Raw genomic sequence first — 19,534 nt, 5'->3', positions numbered from 1 at the left:
AAAATAGTGGAGCAAATACCGTCTTTCAGAAGCGTGTATTAAACTGCGCGCAAACTCCTCATTCCCCGTCTCTCTGTTTCTCTCTCTCTCAATGTCATTCAAGCCTGTGTGATACTGAATGATATTAAGGGTGAAATCTATAGTCAGACATGACTGTACACCAGGGGCGCCACTAGGCCCTTTTTGGGGGGGCTTGAGCCCCCCCAAAAGAAGTCTCAGCCCCCCCCAAAAAATTGAGACTTTTTTTTTTGTTTCCCCCCCTACATTTTCTCAGATTTATTGGTGTCTTAGTCACACAATTGAATACACACAGTCAGTGTTTCCAATACACTGATCTATTTGTGGTAGTAGGTACACCTTAAATAGATTTTGACCCCCACAAATACTGCCACATATTAATTTCAACTAGTTGACTGCAAACTCCTGCTTTAGCTTACAGTATATTATTATCTTGTCGGAATATTATTCCAACCAATAAGTTAGGAAGTTCCATTTGATTTGATTTAATTTTACTTTTGTTTTGCCTACAAAGCAAAATGTTACTTTACTTGAGTCTTGGCATTATTTATGCAAGCAAAATTCTACCATAACCTGTATCCAGAATATATATATAGGGAAACAATTATTTTTTCATCGCTGTAAAACCACAGAACAGTAAAGAAGATATTGATGTGTATAGGTCTTCATAGATCTAGTCTCTTCATTTTGACCTCAAAGTGTACCAGATTGATCCATTTTTACTTAAAATCTACAAATTTTTCTTCCGGGGGGGCATGACCCCGGACCCCCCTAGGGGTTCTGTGGTCCATGAACTTTGGGGAGGCTGAGCCCCCCCAAAGCTCTGATGCTAAAATCGCCCCTGCTGTACACAGTCAGATCAAGTGGGGTTGTGGACTTATCTCGGATTTAAATATAAAAATAACAGGAGCTCAGGATTCATCCATGTACAGTAAGGGGCTGCTTTATTACAAACAATTCCACCATATAAACATATAAATCTAGAATGTGTGTGTTTAACAGCTTAATAATGTCATCACATATCACAACATATATTAGACTTATAATAAAATAGCGCTGATCGTGTCCCTGTGAAGCTCAGCGTCAGTCAGGACTCAGCTGCTGCTGCAGATGCAGCCGCTGGACGGGTGGGCTGCCACCCGTCCCTTGAAATACGGAATTGTTACGTAATTGGGAATTAGAATTCATATAAAACCGTTTATTCCGTATTTCACAATCGTCCCATGCGCGTCTGTCACATACGCACACACTAGTTAAGCCTAATTATGCTTAAATAATGGCCCGCGTTAAATCGACGCAGAGACTACGCCGTAGGGTACGCGGCGACGCGCACTGTACGGTGCGCCAGCCCGTACAGTGCTCTGCGTCGATTTAACGCGGAACCATAAATCATCCTTGAGCAGCACGGATGGAGGAGGGGGAGCGGGGCTCTTCGCCGTGTCCTGATGATTTGTAATACAGGCTGAGCCTACCGTTAGTTCTTAAACTGTAAAAAAGCTGGGGGGGGACTAAAACATGAGTTTGAAAAGTGGGGGGGCATGTCCCCCCTGTTCCCAGTGGAAATTGCGCCCTTGCGCCTCACGGCGTTTTATTTTCACTCGCTTTATTTTTTATTTCTGCAGTTTTCATTGTGGACCAATGTGTGTGCAGAAATATGGAGAACACCTGAAACAGCTCCGCTCACAGACAAGGGCAAATTGCACTCAGCCGCAAAACTTTATGGGCGTGTTTACTCCGGTATATCATTAGAGCAAAATCTTTTGTGAATAGGACCTTAAAGCGGGGCAAATTGCGGGCGCTAATGCAGCGCATTTCACAGCGCTATTTGCGGGCGCAATCTGTTCTTTGTGGATTTACCCCTAAGTGTTGCAAATTCACATTACAAATCATGTTTTAATAGCAAAAAAATACCGCATTTCCACGTAAGGTGCGGGTCGCCGCGTACCCTGCGCCGTAGGCTCTGCGTTGGTGTAACGCGGAACCATAAATCAGCCTTACGGCGTACCCTGCACCGTAGGCTCTGCGTTGGTGTAACGCGGAACCATAAATCAGCCTTCAGTGTGTGCGCTGTCTGTTGTTGGGAAAACCTCTTTTTTCTCTTCTCACTTTGCTGGGACGCCGGTCCCTCCGCCGAGACACAACTTTTGCGGTTTGCGTTCTTTGTTGTGTCTAAAAATGATGCGCAGTGCCCACCCAATCAGAAACGGTACAGATATTTTGGGATTGTTTTAATATATATATATATAAAAAATTTAAATTATAAAAAACTAAAGGATCCCCATAACCTTTGATCAGGTAGGCAGCCAGGACGCACGTTTGGGTGGGAACAGCCCACCCCTGCCCCAAAACCAGCCTCGAGTTCCAGTACAGAGAGGTCCGACGGGAGGATTATGAACGTATAGTGTCAGCAGACGGGTCGCATCCGAGCATTGGCTCGTACAGTGTGAGAACATAAATCGTGGGTTCTGAACTTTTGAACTCCGCGATCTAGTCGTGCAGTGTGAGATGGGGCAGTCTCATACGATTCAAAATATCGCACAGTGTATTCCCGGCTTAAGATTTCCTCAAAAGAATGAAAGTTAGCCTTATTTTTGATCTTACACAGGGTGTAAGTGAGAGAGTGTCCCACCGCTCCTCCAGGACAGGAAAGACTGTTTAGCATGTCAGTAAGGCTGGATTCTGGCCCGCATTATGATTAGGACTGCTGAACTGAGAAAAGGACCATTGCTGCCAGAGATGGTGGGCATTTTGGTTCATTCAACTCACTTGTGGGTGGCAGTATTAGGCAAAAACAATCTCAGATGAACAATAATAACCTTTTTGTTTTTAATAGAAGATAATACAGCATATTTATGATAGAAGATTATTATTATTTATCTAATAAAATAAAGCAAAAAAAAACATTATGTGGGATATATCAACTATATATACGAATGTAGCAGAACGAGGGAGCTGCCCTTAATCAACACAGCTGTAGCCAATAATTGGTCCAGCTGTGTATATAAGTGGCAGCTTTCCCTGTGTCTTGGACTTCCCCCATTGCGTCATTTCCGCCCCAGACATTCTTGCCTCTCAGAGCGGCGACTGAATGCCGTGCTCCTGTTGCGTGATTTTAGCATCTCCTGTGTAGGTCTCTCTCTACTATGGTTGTTATCCACGCTGGCTGAACACTAGTGTGGTCACGGACAAATGCTGGTGACCGTGCGGGTTTCCTCTCTCCCTCACTCTATGCCTGTGTGAACCTACTAGAAGTAGGAAGGCTCATCAGCTGACGGAGTCCCCGGTGGTGTGACGTCAGAACCACCAGCTGATTAAAGCCACCGCTGCTGTTTCGTCTCCTGCTGCTGCTTGCTGCAGTTTGTTGCTTGCTTGCTTGCTTGCTCTCCTACTTGCTTGCTTGCTTGCTCTTCTGCCTTGTCCTCACTGCGGTGCTTGTCTGCTCTGCTGGGGTCCCCTGAAGTCTCGCCCAGTTCCCGGCTTGACCCCGATAATAACCGATAGAGTGCCGTTTTCTTTTAATTAATTTAGTTTAACAGTCTTTGGGACCAGTGTTTGTTTAACCTTGTTTATTTCATTTCGGGCAGTGTTTTTAGTGTAGTAGTTACCTGCCCTTTTGTCTTATTTTGCATGTTTATTATATGATTATTTTTGTAACAATTTGTTTGTTTTGCAGTTGCTGTAGGCCGGTGTTGGTGATTTGGGTGGAGTCCTTCTCTTTTGTGTGCTGTGTGCTTGCCACGTGTGGTTGAGTGTTTAATTATTTTTACGTTAATATCTTTCATTTTTGTAGACTCCCACTCCCTTCACTAGTACCCCTCTGCACCAGTACGCTACAGCTCCTGCCCCTTATTTATTTTGCTCTTTATTTTCATGACTGGTTTTTTAGTATTCTTTTAAAACATTGTGCAATAAAACCTATTTTTATAAAGTATCTGGATTTCACGTCTCTTGCCTTGAGTAAATGAACTTGTGTGTCTTGACTAGAGATATTAAATAATTCCTTGGGTGAAATTCCCGAGGTGGCGTTGTCAGGCAATGTGATTTGACTTTGTATTGGTACAGCCCTTTACTCGACGCTGCGACACTTGGCGTCGTTGGCGGGATTTACTCTACGGCAAAGACGTGTACTCCTTTTACTTACTGTGTTTTCATTGTCTGTCGTTGTTTTTGTTGTGTTTATGCATTAAACATTGTCTGTCTTGTAGGCACCTTGGGCAGCATAAGGAGACGAAACAGCAGTGGTTCCCGGTGGATCTTAGTTCTGGTGAAGGTTTGTGTAACAGATTAGGCTTTTGTAGTTTGGTTGTACACTTGTAAGTCACTACTTTAGTGTAGTGAGTTGTGTTGCAGCTATGGAGGAAGAATTACAGGACCTTAGAGATTTGATTGCCCAGTTACGGGCTGATAATGAGTGTTTGAGACAGGAACAGGTTGGCCCCAGTGTTTTACCGTCTGCCTCTTCTATTCCTAATGCCCCTGTAGCAGAGAGATTAGTGTTTGTGCCCCGAGATAGAAAGTGTCCTACCTTCAGAGGTAGAACAGGTATGAGGTTGAGTGAGTGGGTGGAGGAAGTACAGGTCGTGTATGAGGGCCCGGCATTTGTCCCGGATTGACCCGGCGTTTTTCCTGTTTGACCACCTGGAGGGTGAAGCGAGAGAGGAGATAAAGTATCGCCCTGGTACAGAGAGAGAGAACCCTGACAGAATATTTGCCATTTTACAGGAGCTTTACGGGTGCTCAGAGTCTTATGTCGCTCTGCAGGAGGCTTTCTTCTCCAGGAGGCAGCAGGAGGGAGAGACTCTTCAGGAGTTCTCCCTCGCTTTGATGGGCCTCATGGAGAAGGTGAAGCAGCGTGCACCCATTCGCATGCCAAATGCTGAAGTTCTTCTGAGAGATCAGTTTGTTGAATATGTGTTGGATGGTTCCCTGCGGCGTGAGTTGAAGCAGTTAGTGCGTAGGCAACCTGACTACACCTTGCTTGAAATCAGGGCAGAGGCAATCCGGTGGGAGCGGGAGGGTTTACCTGGCGGTGCAAGGGGCCGCAGTTATTCAGTCCCCTCAGTGTTTGGTGTCCAGTATGGTGTTCAAGGTGGCCCCCAGTGTGCTGTCTCTTCACCCCCAGTGTCTGAGATGGGTGAGATGAGAAAGATGCTACAGCGTCAGCAAGAGCAGCTCAGTCAATTAACTGAAAGTATTGCTCAGCTGCAGAATTTCCAGCAGCGCAGTCGTCCACCTCGTACTGGCCCCATAATATGCCGGCGCTGCAATCAGCCTGGTCACATTGCAAGGGATTGTGATGGAGTGCGTGCTCCTCTTCGCTCGCAATTTGCTTCGCAACCCCCAACCCATGCTGGTAGGCGACCTCGTTCTGCTTCGGTGTCGGAAAACTAGTGCCCACTGAACTGCAGAGTCACAGTTTGGGTGGGGCTGCTACTGGCTCACAAGATGTCTCGAGTAGCTTAGATGTTACTGAGCTGATTTCTTCTTGTCCCCATTTAGATGTGGACATGGGTGGGGTGAAGGTCCCTAGCTTAGTGGACACTGGTTCCATGGTGTCCACTGTTTCCGAGAGCTTTTTCCGCCAGCATTTTGAGCCTTGGGGTCCGGAGCGCCTCCGATCATGTCACTGGCTGCAGCTCAGAGCTGCTAATGGCTTGGCAATCCCCTATATCGGCTACTTGGAGCTTGAGGTACAACTTTGTGGTAAGGTGATGCCCCGTTGTGGAGTGTTGGTTGTAAGGGACCCCCCTGGTGGTGTGCCTGCGCAAGTGCCTGGTGTGTTGGGGATGAATGTGATCCGCAAATGCTACCATGAGCTCTTTGGGCAGCATGGTGTGGCTTTGTTCTCCCAGCCCTGTGTCTTTAAGGCTCCGGGGCCTGTTGTGCAGGCACTGCAGCGGTGCCATCGTGCTACTATTGCAGCCCCAGAGGACAGTTCAGGGAAGGTGAAGGTCAGGGGTAAGAAGGCTTGGCGGATCCCTGGTGGTGTCATGAAGATTGTGGCAGCCACTTGTTCCGCACAGTTTTCAGGTTCCACAGTGTTGTTTGAGCCCCTGGACTCTGGTTTGCCTGCGGGGTTGCTTGCCTCCCCTGCCTTGGTTAAGGTTATCAGGGGCACAGCATACATACCGGTGGTTAATGTAGGGTCTATGGACATCGTGTTGTATCCCCGCACTGTGGTTGGCACATTGGACACAGTTAACGTGGTCAGCCTCCCATCTGGAGTCACTGAGGTGCAAACAGAGACAGCTACCATGTCTTCCCAGACAGTTTCACCCACGGTACCGCAGCAGCTGGAGGGCCTGGACCTGTCGGCTCTTTCAGTTGAGCAACAGGGTCAGGTGAGGTCTCTGTTAAGGCAGTACTCCAGTGTTTTTGCAGCTTATGATGGAGATCTGGGTTGTACCAACCTGATCTCTCATGACATTCCTGTGGTTGATGATGTTCCTGTCAGGCAACGCTATAGGCGTGTTCCACCCTCAGAGTATGAGGCTGTTAAGGAGCACATCAACCAGCTGCTGTCATCACAGGTAATAAGAGAGAGCAGCAGTCCCTATGCATCCCCCATCGTGCTGGTGAGGAAAAAGGATGGTAGTCTGCGCATGTGTGTTGACTACAGGCAACTTAACAGTAAGACCAGAAAAGATGCCTTTCCTCTACCACGCATTGATGAGTCCCTTGATGCTTTGTCTGGTGCCTGCTGGTTCTCTACACTAGATTTGGCCAGTGGTTACAATCAGGTGCCAGTTACAGAGGCAGACCGCTCAAAGACGGCCTTCTGTACACCGTTTGGCCTGTTTGAATGGAACAGAATGCCATTTGGCCTTTGCAACGCCCCCAGTACCTTTCAGAGGTTAATGCAGCGCATCTTTGGTGACCAGCAGTGCCAGTCACTGCTATTGTATCTTGACGACATTGTGGTTTTCTCATCGTCGGTGGAACAACATCTGGACAGGCTGAAGGTGGTGCTTGACCGACTTCAGGCTGAGGGCCTTAAGGCCAAGCTCAGCAAGTGCTCCTTCTTCCAGCGGGAAGTAAATTACTTGGGTCATGTGATTTCTGGTCAGGGTGTCTCCACTGACCCAAGTAAGATAGAAGTTGTAGCCAATTGGGCAGTTCCCACCACAGTCTCTGAGTTGCGGTCATTCCTGGGCTTTGCCAGTTACTACCGGCGTTTTGTGGAGGGTTTCGCAAAACTGGCGGCCCCTCTGCACAAAGCAGTGGCTGAATTTGGTCGCACTCAGGCTGGTAGGAAGTCTGAGCGTGGGGTTATCAGGTGCTGGACGGACGAGTGCCAACAGAGTTTCCAAGCATGAAAACCAAGCTCACCACTGCCCCTGTGCTGGCTTACGCCGACTTCTCCCTCCCTTTCATTCTGGAGGTCGACGCGAGCCATGGTGGTCTAGGTGCGGTGCTTTCCCAAGAGCAGGCAGGTAAAGTAAGACCAATCGCTTATGCCAGTCGAGGTTTGAGGCCCACTGAGAGGAACATGCAGAACTACAGTTCCATGAAACTCGAGTTCTTGGCCCTTAAGTGGGCCATGACTGAAAAATTCAGGGAGTACTTGCTGGGTCACAAATGTGTTGTCTATACAGACAACAATCCCCTAAGCCACTTGTCCTCGGCCAAACTGGGTGCTACTGAGCAGCGATGGGCTGCCCAGCTTGCATCGTTTGACTTTGACATCAGGTACCGGTCAGGGAGGTGTAACCAAAATGCTGATGCTCTCTCTCGTCAGCACCCCCCTGGTCCCCAGACTGTGGAAGCAATGCTTCCTGGCACTGCTATGCCCCAGTCCTTGCAGCAAGCTTTAGGGTTGAAGTTTGACGTAAGTACAGCTGCTATTGTAGCCTTACCACAACATACCCCCCCTGAGATTTGTGCCCTTCAACAGGCTGACCCTGTCATCCAGACTGTGCTGGCATTTTGGAGGCAGAAGCAGCGCCCTAGCCAGGAGGAGCGAGCCCAGGTATCCCGGCCTGCATTGGCTCTGTTGCGGCAGTGGGACCGGTTGGTTGAGAAGGATGGTATCCTTTACCGCCAGGTGTTACGGTCGGACGGTGCTGAAGCTGTGCTTCAGCTGTTGTTGCCGGGTGCAATGGTAAGTGAGGTGTTGACCAAGGTCCACCAGGAGCATGGGCATCAGGGAGTAGAGCGGACACTGGCGCTCCTCCGGTCTCGGTGCTACTGGTCTGGCATGTCCTCTGACGTGGCCAAATGGTGCCAAAAGTGCGAGAGATGCCAGGTTGCTAAGGATGTTCACCCAACAGCTCACAGCTACATGGGACATCTTTTAGCATCGCGCCCCAACGAAATCCTGGCCATTGACTACACCACTCTAGAGCCTGCACAAAATGGTGTGGAAAACGTCTTGGTGATGACAGACGTCTTCAGTAAGTACACAATAGCTGTCCCTAGCAGAGACCAGCGCGCCCCCACAGTGGCTAAGATCCTTGTGTCAGAGTGGTTTTATAAGTTTGGAGTTCCTGCTCGCTTACATTCTGACCAAGGCCGTAACTTTGAGAGCTTGCTTATCCAGCAGCTTTGCAGTCTGTACGGTGTTGTGAAAACGCGTACCACCCCGTACCATCCAGCGGGGAATGGACAGTGTGAGCGGTTTAACCGCACCCTCCATAACCTGCTACGCACACTGCCGGTGTCTCGGAAGAGAGACTGGAACTCGTGTCTGCCTCAGGTATTGTACTGTTATAACACAACTCCCCATCAGGCTACTGGAGAGTCTCCCTTCTTCCTGATGTTTGGCCAGGAACCCAGGTTGCCCGTAGACTTCCTGTTGGGTAGAGTTGAGAGACCTGTTGGCGGCACGGTTCACGAGTGGGTCCAGGAGCACCAGGCTCGGCTGCAGATGGCGTTTGAAGGCGCAAGGGAGCGCTTACAATATGCAGCAGACCGAAGGAAGCACTACCATGACCAACGTGTCAAAGACCTGCCACTGAGGGAGGGTCAAGTGGTGTTCCTGCGTGACTTCACTGCTAGGGGGCCACACAAGACCCGGGACCGGTGGAGTTCAGTAAGGTATGAGGTGTTGAGGGCACCGGCGGAAGGTGGCTCTGTGTATACCATTGCGCCAGTGGAGGACCTAACTAAGGTCAAACGGGTTCACCGCACCATGCTGAAGGCCGTGGTTGGCATGGACTTGCCTGGTTATGCCTCTCCTGCTCCTTCGTCCTCGGAAAGGCCCCCTTCTGAGGATAGCTGCTCCTTCGAGTATGATCTGGTAGTTCTTGGGCAACAGCCCTTTGTGGGTTCTTCTGCCCCACCCCCCACCAGACCAACTGACCCAGTTTCTTCTGAGGGTGGCGTGACAGTGACCTCCTGTGCAGGAGAATCCTCATCTCTGGCTCCACATAGTGGAGCATCCACCTCTGGGGTTGTTTCCCGAGCCGGTCGTGCCAGTCCCGGCCAGGAGGCGCCACGCCGGACGGCACGGTCAACCGCTGGGTGTCACCCTAATGTTCACCACCTCCCACGTTCAGTCGAAGTGGGAGCCGCTGCTCCTTCTGCTTTGGTGTCCAACTTAGTTCAGGCCATCTTTAGACCTTGGAGCTAGTCTGCTCTCGGTTTGTTCATCGTCGGGACGACGATGCAGAAAGGGGGGGTAGAATGTAGCAGAACGAGGGAGCTGCCCTTAATCAACACAGCTGTAGCCAATAATTGGTCCAGCTGTGTATATAAGTGGCAGCTTTCCCTGTGTCTTGGACTTCCCCCATTGCGTCATTTCCGCCCCAGACATTCTTGCCTCTCAGAGCGGCGACTGAATGCCGTGCTCCTGTTGCGTGATTTTAGCATCTCCTGTGTAGGTCTCTCTCTACTATGGTTGTTATCCACGCTGGCTGAACACTAGTGTGGTCACGGACAAATGCTGGTGACCGTGCGGGTTTCCTCTCTCCCTCACTCTATGCCTGTGTGAACCTACTAGAAGTAGGAAGGCTCATCAGCTGACGGAGTCCCCGGTGGTGTGACGTCAGAACCACCAGCTGATTAAAGCCACCGCTGCTGTTTCGTCTCCTGCTGCTGCTTGCTGCAGTTTGTTGCTTGCTTGCTTGCTTGCTCTCCTACTTGCTTGCTTGCTTGCTCTTCTGCCTTGTCCTCACTGCGGTGCTTGTCTGCTCTGCTGGGGTCCCCTGAAGTCTCGCCCAGTTCCCGGCTTGACCCCGATAATAACCGATAGAGTGCCGTTTTCTTTTAATTAATTTAGTTTAACAGTCTTTGGGACCAGTGTTTGTTTAACCTTGTTTATTTCATTTCGGGCAGTGTTTTTAGTGTAGTAGTTACCTGCCCTTTTGTCTTATTTTGCATGTTTATTATATGATTATTTTTGTAACAATTTGTTTGTTTTGCAGTTGCTGTAGGCCGGTGTTGGTGATTTGGGTGGAGTCCTTCTCTTTTGTGTGCTGTGTGCTTGCCACGTGTGGTTGAGTGTTTAATTATTTTTACGTTAATATCTTTCATTTTTGTAGACTCCCACTCCCTTCACTAGTACCCCTCTGCACCAGTACGCTACAGCTCCTGCCCCTTATTTATTTTGCTCTTTATTTTCATGACTGGTTTTTTAGTATTCTTTTAAAACATTGTGCAATAAAACCTATTTTTATAAAGTATCTGGATTTCACGTCTCTTGCCTTGAGTAAATGAACTTGTGTGTCTTGACTAGAGATATTAAATAATTCCTTGGGTGAAATTCCCGAGGTGGCGTTGTCAGGCAATGTGATTTGACTTTGTATTGGTACAGCCCTTTACTCGACGCTGCGACACAAATATATTCAATTCAATTCAATTTTATTTATATAGCGTCTAATACAACAAAAGTTGTCTCTAAACGCTTTCCAGAGACCCATGTAACGCCCGCCAATGTAATAATGCCCACAAACGTAATAAACCACAAACGTAATAAAAATATGCAGCTTTTAATGTAATAATCCTGCAAATGTAATACATTTCCCACAAACGTAATAGTCGCTGCCTACTACAAACGTAACACGCGATTTCCCACAAATGTAATAACTATTACGTTTGTAGAGATTTATTACGTTTGTGGGGAAGTGAAAATCTTCAACTTTCAATGTTGTAATAACTTCCCACAAATGTAATAATGCAATGAATACTCGAATATGAATAACATGAATGAACTTCATGAATAAACTTTTACTGCATTTTATTGTGTTTTATTGTAACGTTATATAACCTACTGTAGTTTCTCTCTCGTCTCTTTTTGGCGAGGCGAGGCAGAGTTCTTGCAACTGTGTCCTGTGCAGCAGCAGTGAACTGGTGATAGCCTATTTATTAATTACGCACATACCATTGAATAACCTCCTTAATAATTGTGTCTTTATTGTCATGTGAAACTGGATCTGAATGAGAATATTTTATAGAGAAAATAAACATGAATGAAAATATTTGAATCATGAATGAGAGGCAGAATGTGCGTAGTGAAAACCTGTCGCAGCTTTAACTCTGCTGTGCATTATCAGTGTTGTGTCTGCTGAGAGGTAAGGCGTCACAGAAGTGATATTGGACAATGAACAAATGAAATTCGTTAAGAGTCATTTGGTGATTTAAAAGCCAATCTATTAAACTGGGATCCTAAACGGGCATGGATGGGCGTGCCGTGTGCTTAATTGATCGATCTTTAGGATTTTAAATTGTTATGGAGAAACAAACTCCGGGTTTATTTCTTTATAACAACCAACTAACTCCGGGAAGTATAACCAGCAGGGGAGGCACGCACTACCCATTCCGACATCCCACCAGTCCGACATTGGCCTCTAATTGCAGCAGGAGCAAGCGCACGATTTGCGCTTGCTGTCACTCTCTAATTGTCGGAATGGCAACACTTAATTTTCTATCAAACGTCCCGTCACTCCGAGAGGAGCGGGAGGAATGGCGGTATCTTTTCCTTTTTTCAAACATCCTGCCTTTCTGACAATTCCTTAAACAGTCTATTTTTCCCCACAAGATTTTGCACTAATGATATGATATGCCGGTATGATCAGACGTGACAGCGCATCTGTGTCGGACGTCCCAGTGATGCAAATAAAACCAATTTCATATTAGGCTAAAAAAAAATCTTTTATGTTTTGAGGTTTAAAAGTGTTTGTCTATGTGTGCATGTGCAATTTGTTAGAAAAGGTCGCTACATAGTTGTCACAAAATTGCCTCTGAACGAAACACATAAGTATGGGAACAATGTCTTATGGAATCATGAGACCAAACTGGAAAAATACCTCATAGCTATCAAGCAGCATGACATAGTGACAAGAGTATACGTTGTTTAGATGAGGTCGTGACATTATGTTAAAGTCGGGATATTGTGGAAAAAAAACTCAACAACTTTCTGTTCCCAAATGCTACCACATCATCAGCATAGAAACTGCATGCGTGTTCATAACTGCCCAACACTGACACCCCACACCTCCCATCACTGTAACCTGAAGCACCACTTACTCTCTCACTGGATTCCCAATATATCATTTTCACTTCATCTGCCACAATTTAATGTTATTTCAAATCAAAAGAAAAATTTTAGGCTGTGATTTAAAAAGTAACTCAGTTTACTTGAAATACGATATTTCATTTTTCATTTTTTTCCTTCCCAATATGGGAAATTACGGAAGAGAAAATTAATAAAAGAGCAGACGTTGATAGTTATTATAATTCAATGTATCCTGGTCCCCTCAATGGTAGACTGAAGTCTTAGTTTTCTTGCTGACTATGATGCCCTTGTCCTTCTCACAGAATCAGAAAAGAGTTCCTCTTGCATAGACATAAGGGGTTTTCCATGTTGGAAATATTGAATACAACATTTTGGAGAGACTAATGATCTTCAAACTCAACTATCAAAACCCTCAATACCTTGTTTTTTACAATAACCTGTTAAAGAGACCATAAACCTTTGAATTCTGCATCTTGGATCCAGCTTCAGTCAAACCAAACAATATTACCGGGGACATTATTGTACTTGGGGCACACACAAACAATGTCATGTAAACACTTGCAGCACTTTAACTAAAATGTATGCTCCTTCTTTTTTGCAGGAACCTCCCCCTTTTAAAATAAATATTTTCTTCATTATTTTCCCCATTTATGTATTTGCAGCTAGTTTGGTAATTCCATCCATTTTCTATACCCACTTTATCCTTTGCAGGGTCACAGGGGTCTGCTGGAACCTATCCCAGCTAATTTCAGGCAACAGACAGGTCACCAGTCCATTGCAGGGCCACATATACATGTATACACAAACAACCAGATACACTCACACCTACAGGGAATTTAGAATCATCAATTAACCTAGCATGCATGTTTTAGGACTGTGGGAGGAAGCCGGAGAACCTGGAGGGAACCCATGCAGGCACGGAGAGAACATGCAAACTCCACACAGAAAGACCCCGCCGGGCCAGGGAGTCGAACCGGGAACCTGCTCGCTGTGAGGCAACAGTGCTCACCACCAAGCCACCGTGCTGCCCTATTTTGGTAATTTCAAATATTTTTTATTGAATTACTACATCCCTCTTAAAAGACCAAGGCCTTTTTGTACATCAGCTGCACAGAGTATAACAAGATCTTGATCGGTGCACAGTAATGCTACATGTTTCTGCATTCATCCACATCTACATCAGAGACAAAACTCTTGAAAGGTTACTTGCATAATTTCACAAGTACATAAAGTGGAGGCGCAGATTGTAAAGAGCCTTTAGGAAAACTTGAAACTCCCCATCACAATGACTTGCAACTATTGTCCAGGAGGAGTTTAAGGAATAAAGTCTCTAGGCCCTGAACTCTTATTTTCTTGTGCAACACAGGGCAAAAACAAGTCATATCTGGTATTCCCTTAAACCTGTATGATCATTTGTATGAGCGCTGATAACTCTTCTCAGGAAAAGAAATTCTGCGTTGCTGCAATCTCATTCACAAGGAGGAAGTGAAACATGATGTGCGCAGACCCACTGACGTGCAGAGGTCAGTGGGTGGGTTCATACATTAGTAGCTGATGCTTCAGTCAGACCAACAGAGTTATAATCACACTGTGCTCACAGGTTTCACGTGGCTTAGCTCTCTAAACCATCAGTGATCGGACATGTATGTGATCGTTACGTTATGTGCTCTGTTCACTGTCACCCAGCAGGTAAGACACACTACAAATGTCATCAATAAGTTATTTTAGTCAACCCTTCCAAATTATTTATCATTTCTTGGCTTATAGTAGATAAAAGGTTGTATTTTAATAAGCTTGTACTGTTCAGATCAGTCATAATCTGTAAAAGTCCTGTTTTTATTTATAGTCAAATAGTTTATAGCAATACTGTGCATGATCACAACACTAGAGGTTCCAGGAATGGACATCTTGTACTACCAGGTCCAAAGACAAATGCTTTAAAGAGAACTTCCATATATCGATCATTGGCTCTTTGGAATAACCTGCCCCAAAACCTCTGCAATACCCTTTTCAGTAAACTTACTTTTAAAAAGAAGTTAAAATTGTATTTGTCACTGTAAGGTTTTTTTTTTTTTTTTGTATTTTGTTTTTGTTTTTTTTTTGTTTACCATGCTTTTTTAACAACTCCCATCATGTAACTTGTTTTTAAATTGTAAGGTTTTTTAGTACTGAATACTGATATTAATTAATGTTGTATTTGTAAATCTATTTTGTATGTCTTTTATGTGGACCCCAGGAAGACTAGTTGGTCGCTACGGCGCCAGCTAATGGGGATCCCTAATGAAATCAAATCAAATTTGCTTTTTTACACTTTTGATTTCAGAGAGCATCACTTGACGAGTGTGTTTGTGAGTTGAGTAGCTCTGAAGGCTCATTCCCTCACGACAGGCTCCATGCGGCGCAGAGAAATGCCTCAAAGTGCAACAATAACATCACCCCTGAGAAGGTAGGTCAGCTAAACAGCTCCTGTCTGATCTCTGCTGTTCTACAACTTGCTTCTTTCACTTACGTAACATCAGCAAACTGAGATCCATAGTTTCCGCCACTGAAATTGAAATGCTCATACTGTACATGCTTTCATCTCATTCCGGATTGACTACTGCATCACACTTTTCACTGCAGTCAGTTCTTCTGCTCTGGATCACCTACAGTTAGTCCAAAATGCTGCTGCAAGACTACTCACCAGGTCAAACAGACGGTCACACATCACTCCCATATTTAAATCTCTCCCTTGGCTCCCGGTTTCATTTAGAATACAGTTTAAAATCCTCACCCTCACCCACAGAGCAGTGCATGGTCAGGCCCCCCCTACAGAACTTACTGGCCATCCCTCGCACCCGCCTTAAGACGAGCTTTCAAGGTTATGGTCGCTAAATTTTGGAATGCTCTGCCTGCAACTTTTAGATCTATTGAGTCTGTGAGCTCTTTTAAAAGCCAACTAAAAACCAACAGGTTATTTTATGTTTTTTTCCTTTCTATCATGTATTCTATTGTATTATATTGCTCTAAACTGTTTTTATTCTGTAAAGCACTTTGTGACAAATGTCTGTGAAAAGTTCTATATAAATAAACTTTACATACTTACTTACTTACTAGTGCTCAACTGTAATGACTGCTGCCTCCGCAGACCTTCCAGCTGGAGAGTCTTTTGCTGGGTTTGAATCGACGCCTTCCTCAGCTGGAGGACGACTTAGCAGTGCTGGAAAAGGAGGATGACGGGGACCTTTACGGAGTTCTCAGTTTGCAGATTATAGAAAATGAACTCACTGAGATAAGACAGCTGATCGATAAGCTCAACAGCAGCACCTTTGCATACCAACAGCTCACCGATGACACCACTGAGCAGGTAGAGTCACATCGACATGCTGCTCGACTATCACTGAGTACAATACAATAGCTGTTGTTTGCAAATTGCAGAAGCTTTGACAAAGGGGTTACTCATTTAGTCAGTGTTGTAAAATATGCCTCATAAATTATGAGACAATTTTTTTTTTTTTTTTTTTTTTTACTTATTAGTAAATTTAAGCACAATATTCAACCAAGGGGAAAAAATAGATAGATATATTCTCTTGCCAGCCGCTTCTCAGCCTTCTGTCCTGTACAGGGGGCTTTGGCAATCAATTGCGAATTCGATTCCTCATGTTGAAGGTAGTGTTTCATGGTGAATGCTGGGAAAATATGTTTTATGTATTTATTGTTTTCCCTGGATTTCCTGTGAAGACTATACTGCTTAGGGTTTATAAAACAAAAACTCAGTGAGATTATTACTCGACAACTTACTTCCACAGTAGTTATTTCAAAATAACCATGCTCAAAGCTCTATAAGTTCTCTAATATCTAAAAGAAAACACACTGTTATTAGCAAAGGGACAAAATAGTCTTTTAGTGCATTTCAGTCGGACAACTCGAGCAGCACGTTTGAAACACTTTAATTGTAGCACACATATTTGGCTTTGGCATTTAAGACTCCATTCAAGCAAAGTGTATCAGGCTTACACATAAATACAGGGGTGTAGGAATAACCCCCCCTTTTGAATCGGAGCCCACAGTTGGAGGTGGGATTGACAGCAAGCTAGGTTGAGACATCCAAAGGCATCTAAGAACGCATTATTCTTGCTCCTTAAATGGGTCACAGAACAAATTGAGTAATAGAAACAAACCATTCAGAGGGGAGAATAAGCCGGTGCACTGCAGAGATTGCCTGCCTGAAATAACTCCCAGGGTCATGTCATTAATGAGCAAAATAAAGCCAGATTAACAACAGCAACAGTCATTTCAGGTGATTGGGTGGTTGTGTGCTTTGTTTCAGCTGCTGGATTTGCGAGCAGAGATGCAGGAGCTGGAAATGTTTGACACCATGCAGGTGGTGAAGAGACAGCAAGCCAACCATCGTCTGAGGAGAGACCTTGAGCAGTGCAAGAATGGAAGTCATCCCACCAGCCAGCCCATTAAACCCTCAGAGAGTACGTCCCTGATCTAACTCTACATTGATGTATACATTGCAAGTTAGCTTTTCATTTGGCAGTGAAAGACCCTCCTTACCTAGCCCTAACTCAGAAGAGGTACTGTGTGTATCAAACAAACTTGAAACAGGACAAATTCTTGATCTCTTTCTTCTCCTCTTTCTTTCCTGCAGGTACCTGTCCTTTCGGTCATTTCCTGAACCTCACTGGGATGAGGGTGTACACACAAGGGGATTATCCTGGCTCATACAAGTATGGAGCCTGGGGCCGGGATCCCAAACCAGAGGCAGGAAAGGAAAGCTGGTATTGGCGTGTGATGATGACCTCGAACAACAGACACTCCAATTATGTCCGTCTCTACTCCAGCCTGAGCTCTTTCATCATAGGGGTGAGCACCCCAGGTAAGAAGTCTGAACTCACTAGATTAGTCAGAAACTTGAGGAATCATCTGGAGTTGCACATTTTAAATGCACAATACTGACAAGGCTGATAGCCTTCTTTTCTCTGGGACAACTCATTCTTTATTTACTTCTTATCCCTTCCCTATGAGGCCTATTTAAGATTCTTGCTTGAAAATGGCATACTTGATTAAAAATTAGTATATTTTAGCAATCCCATGGTGTATTTCAGTAAATTCGGTATAAAAATAAGGGCAAAAAACTTAAGATTACAAAAGATGAGTAAAATTAAGTATACACATTACTAGACCAGGGAAAATGAAGATGGAACACAGAAAGTGTAAAAATGTGTAAATCTAGTCCTCCTCGCCCCCTTTCAATAAACTAAAACTGCTATTTTCCTTTGATCCCTTTTTTTTTTTAACTTTTTTTTCTTTTTTTATACATTTCCAGTACTTCAGTGCTCTTTTACCTAATACTCACTGCATGTCATATCAAAGGCAGTTAGGTATAAACAGCTACGGGTCACTATGTGGACTGAAACGTAAACTGTGAGTGGAAGCCTTCCACTGACCATTTATTTTCTGCAGGTCCTGGATGGATATGAAAGAAAGAAATTATGACACTTACATTTACTCCTTTTTGTTATTTTTTCTTCTTCCCCAGGCAATGTTCAGATCCACCCCTCCAACCCGACCACCAACACCATCCAGGGTCCAAACGTGGTTCTGTATGGAGGAGCTTTGTACTACAACTGCTACAATGAATATTCTGTTTGTCGTTTCGACCTCACCACAAAAGCTGTTTCGAAAGTACAGCTCCCCAAAGGCACCAGGTTGGTCTTACTGACTCTTGTAAATATTGCAGATCAGAATGACTTCTAGAAAATGACCTGGCTCAGAATGATGTCAGCCGTACCGGGGAGGTTAAACAGAGTTAAACAGACCGGAAACACAGAAATTATGTTTTATTTGTTTGGTTCTGTGGGGGATAAAATGAAAATACATGCTTTTAACATAAAATAAAATACAAAGATGTTACCAGTCATCCATGTATCGTGTTTCCTCCAGGTATAATTCAAAGGGTAACTTCTGCAATCTTGAAGAATGCTACCCGTTTACCGACCTGGACCTGGCCACGGATGAGTCCGGGGTCTGGGTGATCTACACCACCAACCAGGACTTTGGAAACCTGGTTCTGTCCAAGGTGGAGGATGAACCGCTGAGACTCGGCCAAACGTGGCACACTCCGGTCTACAAGCAGAGCGTGACCAACACCTTCATGGCCTGCGGCATCCTTTACGCCACACGTTATGTCAACAAAAACCTGGAGGAGATCTTTTACTCCTTGGACACCACAACGGGGAAGGAGAATTTCAACGTTGGCATCTTCATGAACAAGATGGCTGCCAACATTCTTTCTCTGAACTACAGTCCGGTGGACCGGATGCTGCATGCCTACTGTGACTCCCACATGGTTTCTTACAAGGTCTTGTTTGAGTTACTGGGTAACGAATTCCCATAAAAGCCTGCTGACTAGTGCCTCCAGCATGGATAAACATGAAACTGAAATAAAACTACTTGTATTCAATTTCTGTATATTTTACTTTATGATTTCACCTTAACATTTCATCTTTGACTGCTCAGCTTCAGCAGCATGAAATATCCAGGTTACACAGTTCTATATCTCAACAGTCAACGATGCAATCTTCTCAGGGTTTGACTTGGCTTAAATAGCCACAAGAGTGGCCAACTTTTAACTTAATTTAAACGTTTAAACTCTCTCCTTCTTTTAAGTTAACCTGATGAGAATGTTTTTTTTTTATTTCAATTATTCACATCTAGAGGCTTTTTTTTCTTGACACCCTCAAAACGTAAGGCTTACCACATACTTCAATCGCAAAGGCAACATCAAAGAACAAGACGGATGTCAGTATCTGTGGGAGGTTTTAATTTAACTCGCATCTAATCTGGAAATGGCTGCTTGTTATTTTGATGGTTGTGATGACGTAATAAATGTACTGCATATGACTGCCCTGTTTCTATTTCTCTATGTATCATTTGTTTAAAAACATAGTTTTTACGTGTCCACAGGGAATCCTTTAAAAGAGAATCAAATCTTTTTCCCTGCGTTATGCAAACAGTTAAACAATTTATATAAACTATGTATTTGATCATTCTTCCAGGTTGATTTGTTTTGGT

General features: G+C 44.8%; 1 protein-coding gene across 1 annotated transcript in view; it reads left to right on the top strand.

Annotated features, from left to right (window-relative positions):
* LOC133444654 (olfactomedin-4-like) overlaps window positions 1-19,534 on the top strand; it is a 43,175-nt gene extending 23,641 nt beyond the window's left edge. The window contains exon 8 of the mRNA XM_061722524.1: window positions 18,822-19,534. Within this exon, the coding sequence (XP_061578508.1) occupies window positions 18,822-18,857 (36 nt within the window). The 3' untranslated portion in view covers window positions 18,858-19,534. The remainder of the gene's footprint in view (window positions 1-18,821) is intronic.

This window comes from Cololabis saira, chromosome 5, assembly GCF_033807715.1.
Source record: "Cololabis saira isolate AMF1-May2022 chromosome 5, fColSai1.1, whole genome shotgun sequence".
NCBI lineage: Eukaryota > Metazoa > Chordata > Actinopteri > Beloniformes > Belonidae > Cololabis > Cololabis saira.
Note: the sequence above shows the minus strand (reverse complement) of the source record. Positions and strands in the feature narration are given on the sequence as shown.